Raw genomic sequence first — 19,594 nt, forward strand, 5'->3', positions numbered from 1 at the left:
GCGGGTCGGAGGTTGCGCCCGAGGTGGGGCTTGGGAAGCGGGGGAATAGGAAGAAAGGAGTCTTGGAGTCGGACTCCCAAGTCTGCAGCGGACCGTGAAGATAACCTCCTGCTGTGGAGCAGCCTGAAGTTCAGAGCGAGCCGGTGACCGACTCGAGGGCTTGCCTGCAGAATGGTGGAAGCGCGCTGCTCGGGCGCAGCCCCCCCGACTCTCAGCTCCTGGTTCCCTGAGGATGTCAGCCGGGGCGCCCCGGAGAGGCCGGGGCCGAGAAGGCGTGGCCCCTGGGCTCGGGAAGCTCCTCAGGGAGAAAACAGGGGCCCGGGGGCCTGGAGGGGGCGGGGACTCGGAGACCGACGTGAAGACGAGAAATAGAACCGAGGATGTGCTCCTTGTCCGGCCGAGCGCGCTCTGTCCTCGGAGCCTTGGCTCTTGCTGCTCCCTTGTCCTGGCGTGCTCACCAGCTCCAGTCTGCTCGTGGGGGACCCCCGAGACGACTTCTCTGGGCTCTCACATAATTCCATCTGTCCTTTAATTAGTGTAATTTATTAAAGCCCTTCTCTCACCACCTGACATACGAACCCAGGGATCCTGACTCGGACTGCGATCCAGGAGTGGGCTTCAGGAAGTCTGTGAGCCTCCTGGAATGTCATGTGAAATTTAGCGGGGGGGGGGGGTGCCCTCTGAACACTTATCTAGGAAGAAATTCAGGATGGCTCTCTCTAGAGCGACGGTTTGTAAGTTTTTGGGTTTTAGTTTTTGACCGTGGATCCCTTTGACAATTTGCATTGTCCAGAAAGTAGTATCTCGAGCTTGCGGAAATTCCGGAAAGATTAGGTAACCACTTGCATTTTTAGATATTTTCTTCGGGGCAGCCTCCCAAGATGCCTGAGTAGGAACAGAGACCAGTGACTTGTTCAGAGACACCTACTTTGGGCTTATCAGAAAACAAACCAGTTTGAAGGAATCTTTTTAGACTTGGTCCTTTCTTCAGTGCTGTGCATTTTCAGGAAGAATGGAGTGTGGATCGCTTGGATGGACCAAAGACACGTAGTAAGTAGAGGTTGCATGTCACTAGTCTTGTAAGATTGCTTGTTCCCACTGCACCCCAACCGCCGTTTGGAAAGTGTCATCTACCAAAGTGAATTGGAAGAGGAAAGAAACACTTAAAGAAACGTTATCAGAGAAGTTTAATAATGCTGTGCTTTCATATTTCTTGGCCACATCCTGTATTCATCCAGCACTTACATTTCGCTCTTTGATTCTGGAGTCAGTATGAATATAAACATACTTTCTGGGGGTCTGAGAAATTGACAGACCCCATTATCGTTAGCAACACCCTAACTCCAGTGTAATATTGCCAGTTGTGTTACATCTCCAAGTCAGACCGTGCCTCAGGTCCTCAGCACTGGTTTCACGGAGGCATGATACTGTTGAAAGCGCATGGGCTTAAAACTGCCTGTCCAGCAGTTCTGAGCTGTGAGCCGGGTAAGCTTCTCCACCCATCTCACGGGGAAGTCACAGCTGTCCTGTTACCTCAGAAGGTTGTTGTGAGGGTCAGATGACATGGAGGTGAAGGTCAGCTGCCAAGTGCTGTGTGCGTGTACAGTTCTATTCGAATACCGCTGATAACCTCACAGTCATGGAAGGTCAGAGCTGGAAGGGGTCTTAGGAGATTGACAAACCCAATTTCTTTATTTTAAAGATAAACTGAAACATAATATAACAGATGATCAATAGATAAATACCCTTGTTGAAGAAAGCTTGTAGCAAACCAGTCAGTCCCTTTTGAATTCAGTAACGATTATAATCTTTATCTTATGGCTTTGCTCAGAGATTCATTCGGAGCACCTAAGGTAACATTCCAAAGAGGATGTGCTACTAATAAAGTCCTCTTTAAGCCTAGAAATTGCCAACCGAATGCTTTTTGGTCTGGTTAATCTCAGTGCCGTTCCTCAGATCAAGAATTGCAGAGGATGGATTCGTGCCGCGATCTCTCTGAGACCGTCTAAGATCAATGATAACCCAGAGATGCTCAGTTTAGGCAAAATATTTCAACATTTTTTTTTAATAAAAGGGAAGATGCTTATAATTAAGAGTCCAGGCTGAATCCCACAGAATGAAATATTCTATGGGCTTTGCATAAAAAATTTTGGTAGCCCCTCATTTCTTTGATTTCTTACTCTCCGCACCCATCTGGGTTTGTTAACACATGATACGTACTTTGTTGTTTTGAGTGGAATCCATTGGCACAAGCTCCCCCTCCCATATTCCCTACCAAAACGAGACACTTAAATGAGAAAGTCAGTCTGGAGAAAGTAAACCCAGTTCTTCCAAACTAAGCATCAGCGCCTCGGAGGGTGTCTGCTCCCCTCCCCTGTCCTTTGACCGCTCAACTTCTGTGGCCTCAGCACTGTTGCTATAGAGACAGTGAGCTCACCAGCTGGGATTCTGACGTCACTCTCCAGTCCCAACAAGGGGGAGGTGCATGGAAGGCGGGGGGAGGAAACAAGATCTTGAGCTGAGCAAGAACATCCCAGCGTCTTCATTGACTTTAAGAGGATATTCTGGAGTCTTCTGTGGTTTGCTCTTCCAGTGCTGCAGAGGTAGGGGATCCCACTGAATGGATAAAACCTCTGTGGTTAAAAGGGAGAGTTCAGTGACAAGTGGTGGATAACTTCTACTGTTCAACCTAGCCTCCCTCTTTGCCTAGTCAACTTTAATTTTACACCAGAACCTTTTGGAAATAAGTGAACCTCTCCCTCAATAGCATGGCAGCCAAACCTACATCTTTGCTGTTGGAGTTTTCATTTTGTTGGGGATTGACCAGACCTCCTTGGCCATCCTCTCAGGGACACGAGAGGGTCTAAGTCTTTGCTTCCCAATTTGACGATGAGACTGGAAGCTTGCAAACCTGCTGGCTTTTCCTTTTCATGTGTGGCTGTTCCAAAAGTAGTTTTGTTTGTTTTCCTAGTGCTCTAATTGCAAAATCAGACTAGAATAGCTGAGTCCCGATTCTTATCTCCTTTCAGCCTCACAGTGTTATTTCTGAATCCTCGGCTAGGCGACAGAGAGCTGGGAGAAGGCAGGGTGTATGCAGCTATGGAGAGAAAGGGTCTGCACTGTGGGGCCTAGAGGAAGAAGTCATTTATGGGGGAAAGTGAAACGATGGAAGACTTGCAGTGAATGGTACCACGGAGAGAAAGAGACACACACACCTTTTTTTATTTAAACAAAATCATATAAAATTGATTTTATCAACAACCAAATTTATTGTCTACACTAGACACTTAGAGAAAGGGAGTGAGAGAGAAAAAAAGAACATATCAGAATACATCCTTCCTTTTTAAAACTAGTAATAAAAATTGGCTGAGTAAACTTCAGAACTTGGTCAGGTATATATCATGATCAGGTGTGTATCTCCATGTATGCTGCCTGTGATTTGGGTTTTTCTGTGAGTTTAGGAACCTTGAGTAAACAGGAGCTCTTGCCATGACAAAGATGGAAGACGTGTCTCGAGATGGAGCTGTGGTCTGGGGCACAGCGCCCGTAGCCAAGCCCCTGTGTTGTTTACGCACACCCCTCCCCAGCTGGCATTTAAGATTTGCACTCAGTTATTGAGGTAAAAATCACGTTGCCATTTTTAAGGAATATTTTAGGTCCGCCTTTCTGTTGGCCTCAGGATCCCTCTACTGGCCATAGAAAAATTTTGTAGTTTCCGAAGTGTTACCCTGCAGAGCTGTAATATTTCAAGGACTGTCTACTGGTTTTAATATTCCCTTCCTGGGCCTCAGTTTCCTAATCTGCCAAATGAGTGTGTTTGAATGAACGGTTCCTGAAGCCCGTTCATCTTCACCCCGTGTACAGTTAGCGTTCTTTCCTCGTCAAACATGGTAGATAACGCAAGGCGTCCTTTTTCTCTTTTATTTTCCACCCTGATCCCAGGATCATTCACCAGCTTTGAAGTTAAGAAATGGATGAATCCATTCACTGGCTCCTTTAATCTCCACCTCCCGCCTTTCCATTTTCATTATGAGACACATGTACGGCTTTAGGTGTCTGAATATCCTTACCATGCAAAGGTATTTCAGAACCTCTTTATATACACTATTACCCAGGACGATTTAGGGACTTAAAGTCTAAGACAAGCTTCATGACTGCAGACGGACATGCAGGAGATACAGAACGTAGAATTAAAACGTCAGGGCCCGTGTGGGCGGAGGTGTTTGCTGTACCTGTGTGACCAGGGAGCGTGCAGGGAGCACTGAAGTGCGTCTGAGGCACTGACTTGTTGGTGTTACTGGGTAGGAAGGTCTGCTGATAAACCGGGTCAGTGTTTACACTTTCAATGAGTCTCTGGGGCTGAATGTTTCCCCAAAAGGAGTCAAGTGTCAGGAAAGCCAGCATGTATGACTCACCACCCTAGCAAACTCAAACCATTTCTTTTTTGTTCTCAGATTCTCCAATTTAAGAAAGAAACACTGAGCTATCTGAAATTAGAAGTAGGCAGTATTCATATATTCATTGTTTCAGCAGACAACTATTAAGCACCAACTTTAAGATACTACCTGCTGTAAAGGGCACCAAGATGAGTAAGAAAATGCATTTTATAAAAGCCATGAAACATCTGTGAGCAATTAAAATACTAAATAGGATGGAAAGGGTGAAACCAAATATGATGTGAACTTCGACAAGGGGGCAACCACATTCATTTAGGGGTTTTAGAAAGCATGCTGGCTGAAGTGAGCTTTGACCCGGGCCGTGAAGTCAGGGTGGGGCTTAGAGAGACCTTACTGGAGGCCGGGTGGGTATGCCAAGATGAGATGCCCTCGTGTCTTCCATTTAAGTGTCTTAGTGGAGGTGATATGAGGAAGATAATTGATCTGGAAGCTGCTTTTAATGTGAATTATGAATTCCCTTTATAACACGTCCTCGAAGGAACACATACACAGTGTTCAGAGACCCACAAAGTCAGGGCAGTCATTCTCCATTCCAGCTGCTTGTCTTCTGACTTCACATTCAAGCAGCTTTGAGATTAGGCTAAAAACTTTCAGTGTCCTCGTTGCTAAATATGTCTGTCTGCCAATGATTGGGAAGTGGAGAATAGGAGTAGTCATTTCAGAAATTATTGGCCAGAAGATGAGACTTCGGTGCCGCCCAGGAACCATCAGACCACACCAAGAGTGAGGTCTGCACTTTAAATGCGGGTGTCGTTTTGTGCTCGTCACCCCTGGATACTGTGTGAGAAATAAGGAACAGACCAAGGTCATTATCTGGTCATGAGAGCCAGAGAGTCCATCTGTAAAACCAGTCATTTTTATTTGTGTGTTTCCATTGCAGATTCCTTCTGTTACATGGCAGGAAGGGTGGGTAAACTTAGGGATAGCGAAGACAACACATTAATCAAGAGCCTTCCTCATTTCGCAGAACCTGTCCTCAGTAAGAGTAAGTGATTACGCAGTTTCTTCCCTTCCTGTAATTCATTTTCATGCTTGCTTGTGAACGGTGGTATGTAGCCTTAATAAGGAAGTCAGTAGATCATATTGATTTTGTCATTTTCTAGTAGGAGTAATTCATTAAGATGAAATATAAACTGGAGATTAAGAGACTTGCACTGTCAACAGTCCAGCACCTCCTGTTTCTAAGTCTTCTCTTTCGTTGGCCAAGTAATAGTGACGCCCAGGCCTTCCTTCCTGGTGATGATTCAAGCTTGAGAATCTTTATATAAAATGGCTGCTGAGAGACAATACAGGATGTAACTTCGTAGACATTGACAGCTTCCTTGTTACGCTTAAAAAAAAATTAAGATACCAAGAAGGTTAGGAAGTCTCAGAGAAAAATTTCAAAGAAAAGAATAAATAATCATTTTTCTGCAGGTAGCAAGTCTTTCTCTGAGAGGATCTCTCTATAAAAACCCAAGCCCAGGGATTCTCAATTCTAGATGCACATTGGAATCACCCAGAGATCTTTTAAAAACTTTGGTGCCTGTTTCTACCTAAAACCATTGAAGCAAGATGCTCTAGGGGTTGGTGTCTCAGATTCAGTATTTTTAAACAGTTCTCTGGGTGATTCTAAGGTCTAATCAGGGTGGAAAAACACTGCTTACCCAAGGAGTCGATTGTGTTACAGTGTCAGGAAGAGTGAAGGAAATGTTCCCCTGGCTCAGTGGTCTGGGTTAGTGATGGGGGCGTCACAACCAGCACAGATCCTTTTGGGAACAAAGAACAGGTAGCTCTTGAAAGATCTTACATTTTCTTTTTAATAACTACCCGTAATATTATGTTTAACAAAAATAATAAATTGACTTATAAGTAAAGTTTAAATCATGTGTGTGATCTGTTTTGTGTTGGTTTTATTTGGGAGGAAGATGTCTATCCTGACCACAGCCTAAAGGCCTTTAAAGCAGATATTTCCAACTTAGCAGATATTCAGCCCCTCATAATGCTCCACTTATTTCAAGCAATTCTTCATAAAACACAATTTCACTATAAAAAATGAGGATAAGCTTTTGGACTTTATGACACCAGCATTTTAAAGTCGTGTTCTTGTTGGAATCAAAACATGAATGTTTATGTCTGTTTTACAAAGATGTTCGGGGGACACTGGGGAGGAAAACTGGCCATCTCGTTCCACCTTGCTTACTGGGAAGTCTGGATCTAAGCAACGTTTATCATAAAAGAAGGGAAAGATTGCAGAAGCCTGGTGATGGAAGTTGGTCATGGAAAAAGGACGAAAAGAAGCTTCTCACACTTACAGACGGTCGGGGGCAGACGCCATGACAGTCGGCCGTGTTTCCAGGAGCTGTTACGTGCGAGGCAGCGCCGCGGCAAGTGGCCGAGACTAGGGCCAAAGGCCACGGGACGTGTGGGATCGGGGCTGAGGTGCTCGGCTGTGAGGTGAGGCGGTGAGAGCCGCCAGTGTAAGCATTTCTTTCAAGAAAAAATGACCACAAATGAGAGACGAGGGAAGTAGTGGCTGGAGAGAGGCTTATGGTGGAAGAAGACATGTAAATTGAGGGTCAGCTTTCTGACTTGAAGACCATGTAGATGGTGGGGCCGTAACAGAGATTAGGGAACAGAGCCAAGAGTTTGGAGGGCTGTGAGAAAGTCGGCAGCAGCCAGGGCACCGCTGCCCCCGCGGGCAGAGCTCCTTTGGATGGCGCCCACCACAGCTCTCTCCTCCTGCCGTTCAGAAGCTTGGCTGAGCTGTGGAGACCGAGCACCCCGCCCCGGGACCCTTGGCTGGTTAGCAGAGAGATTATGCCTGAGGAAGAGATAGTCGGCACCCTGCTAAGGGAAGTCAGCTGGTGCTCTGGAAAAGAATTACCAGTGAAGCATACATTACTCTAAAAAGCAGGTGGGGCAAGACCAGACAGGGAGAAGTAAGCTAATTCTGCCTGATCATGAGCTTGGAGCGGGAACTGAAAATCCGAGATGTGGAAGGGTTGTCAGGTCAGGACGCAGAGCAGGATGTGGCTGCTTTGGGTTCGTTCACAAGCAAATCTGCATTGAGCAGCTAGACCGTACCAGCCCCTGGTCTCCGCGCTGGAGATGCGCACACCTGAGAAACCTACCTGCAGCTGAGGACTGAGGATGAGAGACCCAGAGTTAAGTGGGTCTGAAAGTAGTTCCTGGGACAGGTCTCTACCGAAGGCATTTCGGCTGTTCTCCGCATCTCGGCCATGTACCTTATTTCTCCGTCCTTTCACCCTTTGACGACCCCCCCTTCTCATTCTTTTTTTCTACTTTCAGATGTCGGATAGGGTTGACTGGTTACAAAGCCAAAACGGAGTATGCAAAGTTGATGTCTATTCACCTGGAGACAGCCAACCCCAAGACTGGAAAACGGTAAGGGCCAGCCTCCGTGTGAGTACTGAGTTAGGACCGTGTAGAGCACCGGTAAGAGTCGCCTTATTCTCTGCACCACCGCCACCCGCCTCTGATTTTTGAAGATGGGATTCTTGGGGTGGGGGGAAGAATGAGCTCCTTTAGGGAAAAAAAAAAACTTCCATCTATGATTTTGAGGGGGGAAGTCCTGTAATTGGTGTATAATTGGAGGGAAATGCTACAATTAGTGAAAAAGCTATGTATGAGAGCTGTCAAACTTTAGCTTTCAAACAGAGATTCAAACAGAAATGTCCCCGAGTCCTCAAAAGGCCTTTTCTGAAACGTGAGGTGCCTCAAAACTCTCAGAACTGTAAACTCTCATCCCAGGGGAGGTGGTCGTTCTGCCTTCATCACTCAGCGAGCACTGATTAAATGCTTGCTTAGCATCGGGCACCGGCTGTCGGGGTCCAGCCAGCAGATGGAAACCTCGCCAGTCATTTCATATGAAAAGACTGCTTCGTCACAGGTGGTTAGCTAGGCTGACCTCCGAAAGCCGTGAGAGAGGACCCTAGGAGCCCCAGAAGTAGCAGGTGCCGAGAGGAGCTCCTACCGCCAGGCTGAGGGAGTGAACCGGGAAGAAACCAAGGGCTCGCAGAGGCGCCCTCCGCCCCGACCAAGGCTCCTTCAGATGTCCGTGGAGGCAGCGCGGCTGCCGCAGGGCAGCGTCAGGCCGCCAGTGGTGCTGAAGACGCTGGCTGGCGGGCGCAGGTGGGCCAGAAGGGAGACCCCTCCCTCCTGTACGACCAGGCCTGTATCTCCCGTGCTGTCTGTCAGCAAAGCCGGTGCCCGCCGTCAGCGTAAAGGGTCCAGCGCCAGAGTCACCGAGCATGACAAGGAAGGGTGGACTTAGAGCTGAGAGGCCGTAACGGCTAACTGGCACAGGCACTGTGCTGAGCCGTAGGGTCAGAGATGAGACAGGGTTCTCTCCCTTTGGGGGTCTCACAGTCTGACAGAATCGCCATTGGCATCCTCATCCTAACACCTCCTGGCGCGTCCTGCCCCGTGGCCCATCCCCTGCTCGTCGGGAGCCTGTTTGGTCTGCCTTTACGTGGCCAAGAGAGAAAACACTAACCAATCTACGTGAGGCACTAAGACACGTAGAAGCACCCGATTGCTGTGGAGTAAGTGCTAACCAAGACTGCTTCCACTAGAGCCTTTATTTACCTCTGCCCTTTCGTCTAGAAAAGGAAAAGGCAGGTGGAGTTTTGATATCAAAATTAGCAGAAATGTATTGACTTTTCAGTAAGTGAGAAGCACTCTGGGGGATGCAAAAAAGAACAAAATATTTTTTAAATTAAAATATAATTGATTTATACTGTGTTCGTTTCAAGTATATAGCAAAGAATATATATAATTATACATATATAATATATATTCTTTTTCAGATTCTTTTCCATTATAGGTTCTTACAAGACATTGAATTTAGTTCTCTGTGAAATACAATAGGTCCTTTTATTTATTTATTTTATGTATAGTCATGTGTATCTGCTAATCCCAAACTCCTAATTTATCCCTCCCCTGCTTTCCCTTTTGGTAACCGTAAGTTTGCTTCCTATGTCTGTGAGTCTATATCTATTTGATAGGTAAATTCATCTGTGTCATTTTTTTAGATTCCACATAAAAGTGATATTATATGATGTTTATCTTACTCTGACTTACTTCACTTAATATGATCAGCTTGAGTCCATCCATGTTGCTGCAAAATGACATTATTTTATTCTTTTTATGGCTGAGTAGTATTCCATTGTATATGTATATAACACATTTTCTTGATCCAGTCATCTGTCGATGGACACTTAGGTTGCTACCATGTCTTGGCTACTGTAAACAGTGCTGCTACATTGGGGTGCATGTATCTTTTCAAATTATAATTTCCTCTGGGTGTATGCCCAGGGGTGGGATTGCTGGATCATATGGTAGCTCTACTTTTAGTTTTTTCAGGAGCCTCCATACTGTCCTCCATAGGGGCTGCACCAATTTACATTCCCACCAACTGTAGGAGGTTCCTTTTCCTCTACACCCTCTCCAGCATTTATTGCTTATAGACTTTTTGATGATGGCCATTCTGACTGGTGTGAGATGATACCTCATTGTAGTTTTGAATTGCATTTCTCTGATAATTAGCGATGCTGAGCATCTTTTCATGTGCCTGTTGGCCATCTGTGTGTCTTCTTTGGAGAGATATCTATTTAGATATTCTGCCCATTTTTTGATTAGGTCAATTTTTTTTTTGATATTGAGCCATATGACCTAAGAACAAAACAATTTCTGCCCTCATAGACCTTAGCATTCATTTGGGAAAATAAAAAAATAAATATGTGAAAATACAAATAGAATTTAAAAGCTCTAAATAATTAGTGGACACTAATTAAAAGAAGTTCATGATAATTTGCCAAATGAATTTTCTAGACAATAGTTGCTGTAGATGTTTAAAGAACAGATCATTTCGAAGCGGGAGATGGTCAGGAAATTTTTATAAAGTGGGCTAGAGGTGAAGGGGAACAGGACAGCGGGGTTGTGTGTTGACTTAGCAGTAGGTCCTGCATCCGAGGACGACTGAGGAGAGAGCATTAAACCCCTTAAGCCTCCCCTTCAGGGCCGTGAAAAATGTCCCTGTTCTTAATTAGGAAAGATTCAGAAATAACTGGGCACCCACCTTCCCCAGCTGCTCAGGATACTAGTGCATAAAGAAAGGAAAGATAAGGACGCAGGAGAGCAGAAGGTTTGGGGAGGATGGGTGCGTGATTGTCGACTCCATGCATAGAAAAGGAAGCGGGGTTAGACTTTCTGGCAGTCACCTTGGCTTCATCGGCCACTTCTGCGAAGTTCTTCTGGATCGAGTGGAATAATGCACACAGGGTGCACACACTTTAGTGTAAGAAACACAGAATTAAAAACCGAAAATACACGAAGCTGCACAACCCTTTGGACTCCATCATTGAGTGCTATGCTGTGCTATGGGTTCTTTCCTTAATGTTCTGTGGAAAGAATTGAAATGGATGAAAGAATAAGCGCCACGCCTGCACCGCAATAAGACCTTCCTCTGGGTGTCACAGCCCAGTGATGCACACGTGCCTGCTTGCAAGTTGTGTGCCTGCCTGTAAAAGTAGGTAGTATTACGGAATAATTTTCAAACAAAGGGTAAAATGTTGATTTTTCTGATAAATCAGAAAAGATGTAGCTGTTTTTATTAAGCCAACATTATTAAACTAATCCTGCTTACCAAAAATGTACTTAAGTGAACTTAGGTTTCTAAAATATTTGAGTTAGGTTCTATAAGAATACTTTTTCCGATCAGAATAGAGATTCTTTTATTTAAGAGATGTTGGAGTCTAACTTATTACTACCACGTGGAGGTAGGAAGATATTACTACTTCCACTTAATGCCTTTCTGAACGGCAGACACATAATGATACAAACACTGATAAACAGCTTAGAGCCTCGATTCTAAACTTTTAGCCAGTAGATTCAAATGTCCAGTTTTCAACAACAACAACAAAAAAAAACACAAGGCATATAAAGAAACAGGAAAGTATGGCCCATTCAAAGTAAAAAAAAAAAAACAAATTTTCAGTTATTGCTACCACCAATCATTATTGGCCATGGAAGAGCCAAAGTGGAAATGAAAGGCTAAGTTAGCAGAGAGGAAAGTTAAAACTAGAAAAATAGAACATCTGCAAAGCCCTGTTACCCCTTGGATCCACCTCTAGGGACCAGGAAAAGATGCAGCTGGCACACTGTTGTCGTGGTGACATCTCCCTCTGTTAGATGAATCTGTTGGACAGCTCAGCAAAGACTTCCAAACCAGTTAAAAGGTCATTTTCAGAGAAGGGTGAAGTAATGACTCTCATGTGTTTATAAAAATAAACTCATGGTAAAGATCTCATTGAACTCATTAACAAGAAGCTGGTGCAGTTCAAAGGAGAGTCAGAGGGAAAAAGGCACGTATGTAGATCAGAAATATGACGTGCAAATGGGGGCAAAGTGGGCCTTCCCCACGGTGGGAGAGGACGCCGGTTGAACTCTCCATGGTCACAGGTGATGTGTCTGGACAAGAATTACGTTGCATCGCTATTGGTTACCTACAGTTTACAGAGCTAGAACATAGCTCTGAGAGAATGAGGACCAGAACCCATGGAAGGGTGTGCCGTGCTTGGTTTTCTGCGAGGGCACAGAACTTCCTCACGGCATCTGTTATTCAAATGAGGAGAACCGTGTGGGGGACTCTGAGCCAAGCTCTGCGTCCCCTGGCAGCTTGCACCAGCCTGTAGGACCCAGCTGCTCTTCTCTTCCCAAGTCGTCTGAACGCGGCCGTGTGCCGCCGGGGCAGAGAGCCAGTTTGACAGCCTGAGCTGGACTTGAATACCAGCCCCCGCTGAGAGATGCTCGTAAACATTTAGCTTCTCTGAGCTTCAGTGTTCCCGCCCGTGAAGGTGTAAGAGTAACGCCCACCTCACAGGGTGGGCATGAGTGTGAAGTAAGTCACGCGTGGGGAGCACGTGACGACCGAACAGATAGTAGCCAGCAATCCATGACGCTCGGTAACTAAAATCACTGAATTACCCTTTAAAGATGGGCACTACTCGTGGTCATCCGCAGACACAGTTCAGTAATCACAGCGGCCCTTTGTATTTGACGGTAAACAGGACACTTTCACGTACATCCTCCCTTTAGCCTGTGTCCCAGCGGAGGCAGTGGATCCTCGCGCGTAGACAGGAGCAGGCACGTGTGCTTATTGCAGCTAGCGCCCACCAGAGGGCCTGCGTTCACGCAAAACCAACACGTGCTCCACGGATGTTAACGCCTCAGTCACATGGCAGCTTGCTGAGTCACGCCAGACAGCCCATTGGAAGCTGGCGAGCTTGTCAAGGTGGTGCTCGGGCAGCCTGGCAGAGTGGCTAACCGTCCACAACTGTCCCTGAATTTTCTAATTTTTTGAAAACTATCCTTGTAATAAGAGACCTAAATAACACAGATGAACCATGGGAAATAGCAGTTAATACCAATACATGAAAAAATCTGATTCCATACAAATGCTAGCTCTGCAGCTGATGACAGTCAGATCTGAGGCGCACGTGCTGTAAGAGGCCATGCAAGGCGGTGGCCAAGGCCATGGGCTCTGGGGTCGGGCTGCCCGGGGCGGAACTGCCCCTCCACCAGTGACGGGCGGTGTAACCTCCGCTAAGTAACCGGCTTCGTCTCTCAGGTCTTCAGTTTCCTCTGCTGTAAAACATGGGGAACAGGGAGCTATCTTACGTTGACTGCAAGAATAATGTTAAATGAGGTAACGGTCTTAAAACACCTGAAGCAGCGCCTGGTACGTGGTGAGCGCTCGGTAAATGCCGGGTGCTTTTGTTGGGTGATGGCACAATTGAGAGTTGAGAGAGGCGACCGTTTTTGTAGCTGGTCTGTGAGGTGGTCCTCGATATCCTGTGTCTTTACTTTGTTCTAGTTGGATGAATCCTTTTCTGTTTTTAAGGAAGCCTCAACTGACCCTATCAGGGTGCTCAGCTGGCTCCGCAGAGACCTGGAAAGAAGCACAGCAGGCTTCCAGGATGCCAGGTTCAAGCCCAGAGAGTCATCCCAAGTTGGGGGGGAAGCGGTCAGCTCGGGAGACCCGAGCAAAGGCTTCTGTGTGGACTATTACGACACCGCCACCACGGGCGGCAGTCCCGGGAGACTGCATTTCGAGGTGACTCACAGGGAGAACCCCTACCCGGGCCCCAGCTCCCAGGCCGGTACTGGGAGCTCGGTGGACGAAGTTTCCTTCTACGCCAACCGCCTCACGAATCTCGTCATAGCCATGGCCCGCAAGGAGATCCACGAGCGGATCGACGGCGCCGAGAACACGTGTGTCCATCAGTCCGTGTACCTGGGAGACAAGCCCGCGCCCAACAAAAGCCTGAGCAAGGTGGCATCGGAGCTGGTAGACGAGACTGTCTCCTCGTGCTCCAAAGCCGCCGCGTCCGACAAGGCCCCGGGCTCTGGTGACAGGGCCGCGGGGTCACTGCAGAGCGGCCCGAACCTGAAATACAAAAGCAGCCTGAAGGTCAAGGAGAGCGCCAAGGGGGGCAGGGGCCCCGACGACAGGCCCCCTTCCAGCAGGTCCTTCTTCTACAAGGAGGTGTTTGAGTCTCACAACGCAGGGGACGCCAGGGAGGGCGGGCAGGCCTTGCCTGCGGAGAGGAGGCTGCTCAGTGGGCAGGAGAGGCCCGACAACTTCACGGCGTCTGTCAGCCAAGGGATCATGACCTACGCTAACAGCGTGGTGTCAGACATGATGGTCTCCATCATGAAGACCCTGCGGATCCAGGTGAAGGACACCACCATCGCCACCATCCTGCTGAAGAAGGTTCTGATCAAGCACGCGAAGGAGGTGGTCTCAGACCTCATCGACTCCTTCATGAGGAACCTCCACAATGTCACGGGCACCCTCATGACCGACACAGAATTTGTCTCGGCGGTGAAGAGGAGTATCTTCTCTCACGGAAGCCAGAAGGCCACAGACATCATGGACGCCATGCTGGGTAAGCTCTACACGGTGATATTTGCCAGGAAACCTCCCGAGACTGTCAGGAAAAGCCAGGACAAGTCCGAGAGCTACTCCCTTGTCTCCACGAAGGGAGTGGGCGATTCTAAAAGCCGAAGCGTCAACTTTGCATCAGTGAGATCGGAAGCTAAACTGAGGGAAAAAGCATGCTCTGCTGCGCCCGAACCAGAGAAGGGGAAGACTTGTGCCGAAACTCTGGGCGAACACATCATCAAAGAGGGGCTGACCAAGTGGCACAAAAGTCAGCAGAAAGAAGGAAGATCCCCAGGTTTCCAACGTGCACCATTCGCAGCTCCCAACAAACAGTATAAGCCTGCACCGGACATTCCCCTGGGATTTCCTTTCGACCCTTGCAACCTCAGCCCCCCGATGCATCACCCAGAGAAACCTGAGAATTTTATGAGTGATTCAGACTCCTGGGCCAAGGACCTGATCGTCTCTGCCTTACTTCTGATCCAGTACCACCTGGCCCAAGGGGGGAGCATGGATGCACAGAGCTTCCTTGAAGCTGCTGGCACCACCCACCTGCAGGCCAACAAGTCCCCCATAGTATCGGATGAGTGCAGCCTGAAATGTCCCCACCCGGGGGCTGACCAAGAAGCAGCAGAAAAGAAGGATCTAATGAGCGTTTTCTTCAACTTTATCCGGAACTTACTTGGGGAGACCATTTTCAAAAGCGACCGGAGCTCTGACCCCAGGTCAGCTAAGGAAGAAGACAGCCCCCAGCACGAAAGGCCGGCAACCCCCTCTCCCATCAGACTGGGCGAGGGCAGCAAGCCTCGGGGTCCTTTGGCCGGGCTGACCAAGGTGGTTGCCAGCCAGCTAGATGGCCACATGACGGGTCAGATGGTAGAGCACCTGATGGATTCAGTGATGAAGCTGTGTCTCATCATTGCCCAGTCCTGTGACTCCTCGCTGGTGGAGCTGGGAGACGACAAGTCTGGGGACGCCAGCAGGCCAGCGTCAGCCTTCCAAGACACTTTATACGAGTGTTTGCCCAGCAAGGGCACAGGCACAGCGGAGACCTTCTTGCAGAATGCCTATCAAGCTATCCATAGTGAACTGCGAGGGGTATCAGGACAGACCCCTGAAGGGAGTGCGGCCCCCAAAGTGATCGTCAGCAATCAGAACCTAACGGATACGGTTCAGAACAAGCAGCTCCAAGCCGTACTTCAATGGGTAGCCGCCTCTGAGCTCAATGTCCCTATTTTATACTTTGCTGGTGACGATGAAGGAATCCAGCAGAAGGTAAGGAAGTGGAGTCGGAGGGGTTTGGAAAGATTTATGAAGGGTTAATTAGGGTTTTAAGTTCCATTTTCTCTCCGAGCCGAAGGCTAGCCACAAGAAGTATAGGATGGGGGCGGGCAGTAAGGATTTGAGGCTCATGTCTCATGGCAGAGATGATGGATAAAGTAAAATTAGATTTTTGCCCCAAAGGGGGCATAGCAAAGGGGGAAAAAAGACACAGACAAATATATGATTTGTCTCTTTTTTCTGCACACCTGTATGTGAATACACAGGTAAGGAAGCTCCAAGAGACTTGGCGAAAGAATCAGATGAAGGTCTGGGCTCAGGCTGAATTCTGGATGGGACAGCCCTGCCCAGAGAAGAGGGAGCCAAAGGGACACATCCCGGAGGTGGGCTGAGGGGGGAAGGGGTGACGGATCTAGGTTTCTGGACTTTTCAGCCTGTCATTACTCCCTCAGCTGGTGGTCTGGGGGGGTCGGGGATTTGTAGGGATTCAACACGCAACACCCCTCTTCCCCTCCCCCTAAGCTCTGGATCAGTTGCGAAGTAAGGCTGAAGGTGGGGGACACACTTGTTACTGCAGTGCCGGTGAAGGTAAGGGCGCTTCTGGCCCCCTTCTTCCCCCAGCGTAGGCCTTGGCAACTGCTCCCTGGAGGGAGATTCTGAGCCTGGAAAGCTTCTGTGTATGCAGCCGCTGCTGCTGCTTGCTCGTGTGGGGCTATTGAGAGAGACACCCCCCACACAAACACACACACTTGGGGCTTTGATTATTCCCTCTTAATCGAGCAGAGCGGAGCACTGGCATTTGCCAGCTAAGCAGAAGGGCCGGCGCGAGAGGCTGGCATTAGCTGTGAAAAGCCTCATCCCCTTAGATGGTGACGGAGGAGGAGGCTTTCTCTGTTCAGTGAGTGGTATCAGCAACCCCGTACCTGACTTCCCTGGGTTGCCTGACGCCTGGGAGGACGCAGGACTGCGTAACATCCAGCCTAGGCTGCGCTGGGCGCAAACAAGAACCTGGGCCATGGACAGGCTCGCCACCCTGCGGTCTCTGGACCAGCAGCGCTGGCGTCTCCCGGGGGCTTGTGACCAGTGCAGGGTCTCAGGCTGCACGACTGACCTGCTGAACCCGGCTTCACTTTAGCCAACCCCCCAGGTGATTTGTGTGCAAGTTCCAGTCTGGGCCAGAGGACGGAGCACGGGGCTCCAACTCTGGACACGTCTCTAAGAGTCCTTGGCAAGTTCTGTCTCTGCGTTTTTTTCCACTCTGTAAAACAGACAGCTGTTTTGGCACGTAGCAATTAGCAGAGAGGCTTGTATTCACAAACGCTTTAGACTGATGGAAAAACCTGAAAAGCACGGCTTTCATGTGCCATGTGTGAAACGGGCTTTGCTCTCACATCATCTTTTAAGTCAACCCCATCGTGCATAACGTACATAATGTGTTTTGGTTTTAGATTACCAACGTAAAGATAAAGACTGTCACCTATTTTCTTAAAGGAAAAGAGTGAAAAGGATGGGCAGTAACACACCCAGACTTCAGCTCACGAGTAGGTTTGCACAGAGCATCCGTGTATTTTTAAGAACAGTTAGATGAAGTATACATCAAAGAAACTACCTAAAAGTGAGTGGAGTTTTTTTTTTTTTGGAAAGAGATTGATGATGTGTGCAGATATTTTCATGCAGATGCAGGTGGCTGATGCTGGTGACGCTGGGATGCCCATGAGCCCAATTCCTTTAAATACATTTGTATCCGTTTTTGAATAGGGAATGTGTGCATAATTCAAAATCCAAGGCACAAAAAAAGATACATATTGAAAATTAAGGGCTTTTCCCCATCTTGATCTCCTGTCCCATTGCCCTCCCTGGAGAAAGCATTTGCTGAGCATAGAATTCTGGTTTGACAGTTCTTTTCGTTTAGTGCTTAAAGAAATGTTGTTGCACCTCCTCTGTGCTGTGTGGCTTCTGATGAGAAATGTGCTGTCATTCAAACTGTTGCTCCCTTACAATGTGACATTTTTTGCTGGTTGATTTTAGTTTTTTTTCTTTTTCTTTAGTTTTTAGCAATTTCATTATTACAGGTCTTGAAGTGAATTTCTTTCGCTTCATCTTATTTCAGGTTCACTGAGCTTCTTGACTTTGTCAGTTATGCCTTTTGGCAAACTGGGGGAGTTTTTCATCCATTATTTCCTCAAGTATGTTTTCTGCACCACCCTTTTTCTCTCTTCCTTCTGGGATTCTAATGACATGCATATAAAACCTTTTGGTATTGTCGCACAGGCCCTGAGCTCTGTTCATTTTCTCAACCTGTTTGAAAGAGGTTTGACCACTCTCTTCCATTGTTTCGTGTGGTCAGTTTCTATTGCTCTGTCTGTCAATTTCCATTTGGTCCTTCTTTGTATCTTCTCTTTGCTGAGGCTGTCTTTCCATTTGTTTTAAGAGAATCCGTATGTACTTCTGTCTCTCGCATGGAATTTCCCCTGAAAAAGCTCCTACTGTTTGGCCTGTTTATCTGCCCTTTGACTTTTTCAGAGAGTCAAGCACAGAATGCACGAAATAAAAATCTGGTCAGTTTGTTGCCATAAGGATTCCAGATGGATGGCAACGTACTGTGTTCACATTAGAATGGTTGCTTTGGCTAACTTTTCACATTTTGTGCTTGGAAAGAGAATTAAACACAGGGTTCAGAAACCTGGCTGTGAACATTCCTCTGCTGATTTCCAGCCCTGTGCTGCTGGCAGGTCTCTCCACCTCTCTGGGCAGCATGTTCACGAGGTTGAGTGGATCTTTGAGTCGCCCTCTGCTCTGACATTCCAGGGCTCCCTGTCTACAGGGCGGGGAGAGCACCCACACTTGTCTGTTGGCTGTCTCCCTCCTGCCCTTGTTAGTCGTGGGACAGAGGTGGAGACTGTTTCATGATATTACAGTGAACTTAAGAACTTTGGAGTCCTTACAGGACAAGAACAACACTGACAAACATCCATCGAAGCACGAAGATTTTAGTCTCAGGAGGAAACTACATTTTCTGTATCACGGACAGGTGGATGTCATTTAAATTAAGGACAACGTAACCAACTTTCTTCTGTCAAGCAGGCCAGCCAGCATCACAGCTGTGGAAGTCTTTTCAGCGGCTAACTTGAGTCCTTCCTGCTGCAAGGACTCTCCGCTCCCCCTTGGCAGGCCCTTCCCACCCTCTGGGGATGCTCGCCCCTCCCCCCACCACGCTTCCTTTCCCCCTCAGCTCCTTCAGCTCTCAGCGGCCGCGGTGGACAAAGGGCGCAGCGTAGGCGAGGTGCTGCAGTCGGTGCTGCGCTACGAGAAGGAGCGGCAGCTGGACGAGGCGGTGGGCAACGTCACCAGGCTGCAGCTGCTGGACTGGCTGATGGTGAACCTGTGACCCGCCGGGGCCCGGCCTGTTCTCCCTCCTCACCCACACAGAGCCCTAACATTACCTTCATTCCACTCACATCAAAGACACGTCACCTGATGCTAGTCCCTGGATTTTGCAGATTTTCCTGTCCATGCGAGCAAGGACATAAAATAAAAAATTACAGTTAAAGGGCTCCAGGTATGTGGCTTCCTTGGGAGGCAATGGGACAGTCAGGTGAGGCGATCACAGGAATACAGACTGACTGAGGGCCCCGAGGGGTACCTGGGGATTCCCCTCTGTCCCTGCAGCTTCCCCACTTTAGGACGTTCCCCAAAATAAGCCAGAGTTTGTCAAGAATTCATTTCAGCCCTTTATAGCCGTGTAAGTCAGGACGTATTTTCCAACGTCCAGCCCAAATCCAGTTATGCCACCAGGACCTGGCTCCTTGTCTGCCTCAGCTTTGTCTGTGGCTGAAGACAGTGTCAGAAAAGGTCCAGGAAATCCAAGTTCTGTTGTCTGTTCTGTACGTTTCTGGCTGTAGGACCT

The 19,594-nt window shown here is 47.9% G+C and overlaps 1 protein-coding gene across 7 annotated transcripts; it reads left to right on the forward strand.

Annotated features, from left to right (window-relative positions):
* The first annotated feature begins 124 nt into the window (after positions 1-124).
* On the forward strand, positions 125-19,241 carry AKAP3 (A-kinase anchoring protein 3). 7 transcript variants are annotated; one of them, XM_072954827.1, is made up of 7 exons: positions 2,458-2,603; positions 3,943-4,079; positions 5,338-5,442; positions 7,749-7,844; positions 13,363-15,681; positions 15,954-16,070; positions 18,920-19,241. In XM_072954827.1, exons 4-7 carry the CDS (start codon positions 7,749-7,751, stop codon positions 19,073-19,075), a joined length of 2,688 nt encoding a protein of 895 aa, XP_072810928.1. In that variant the 5' UTR covers positions 2,458-2,603; positions 3,943-4,079; positions 5,338-5,442; the 3' UTR covers positions 19,076-19,241. The 7 variants fall into 7 exon arrangements, with proteins under 7 accessions (XP_072810926.1, XP_072810931.1, XP_072810932.1 ...); XM_072954826.1 differs by lacking the exon at positions 3,943-4,079; XM_072954825.1 differs by lacking the exons at positions 2,458-2,603; positions 3,943-4,079; positions 5,338-5,442 and adding an exon at positions 125-1,050.
* The last annotated feature ends 353 nt before the right edge of the window (positions 19,242-19,594 follow it).

Source organism: Vicugna pacos, chromosome 34, assembly GCF_048564905.1.
Source record: "Vicugna pacos chromosome 34, VicPac4, whole genome shotgun sequence".
NCBI classification, from domain to species: domain Eukaryota; kingdom Metazoa; phylum Chordata; class Mammalia; order Artiodactyla; family Camelidae; genus Vicugna; species Vicugna pacos.

What these genes read in the sequence shown, in the direction of transcription:
- AKAP3 (XM_072954825.1), top strand. An exon ending in AACCCCAAGACTGGAAAACG is followed by an intron (nt 7,845 to 13,362) that starts GTAAGGGCCAGC and finishes TCTGTTTTTAAG; the next exon opens with GAAGCCTCAACTGACCCTAT. An exon ending in CAAAGGGACACATCCCGGAG is followed by an intron (nt 16,071 to 18,919) that starts GTGGGCTGAGGG and finishes TTTCCCCCTCAG; the next exon opens with CTCCTTCAGCTCTCAGCGGC.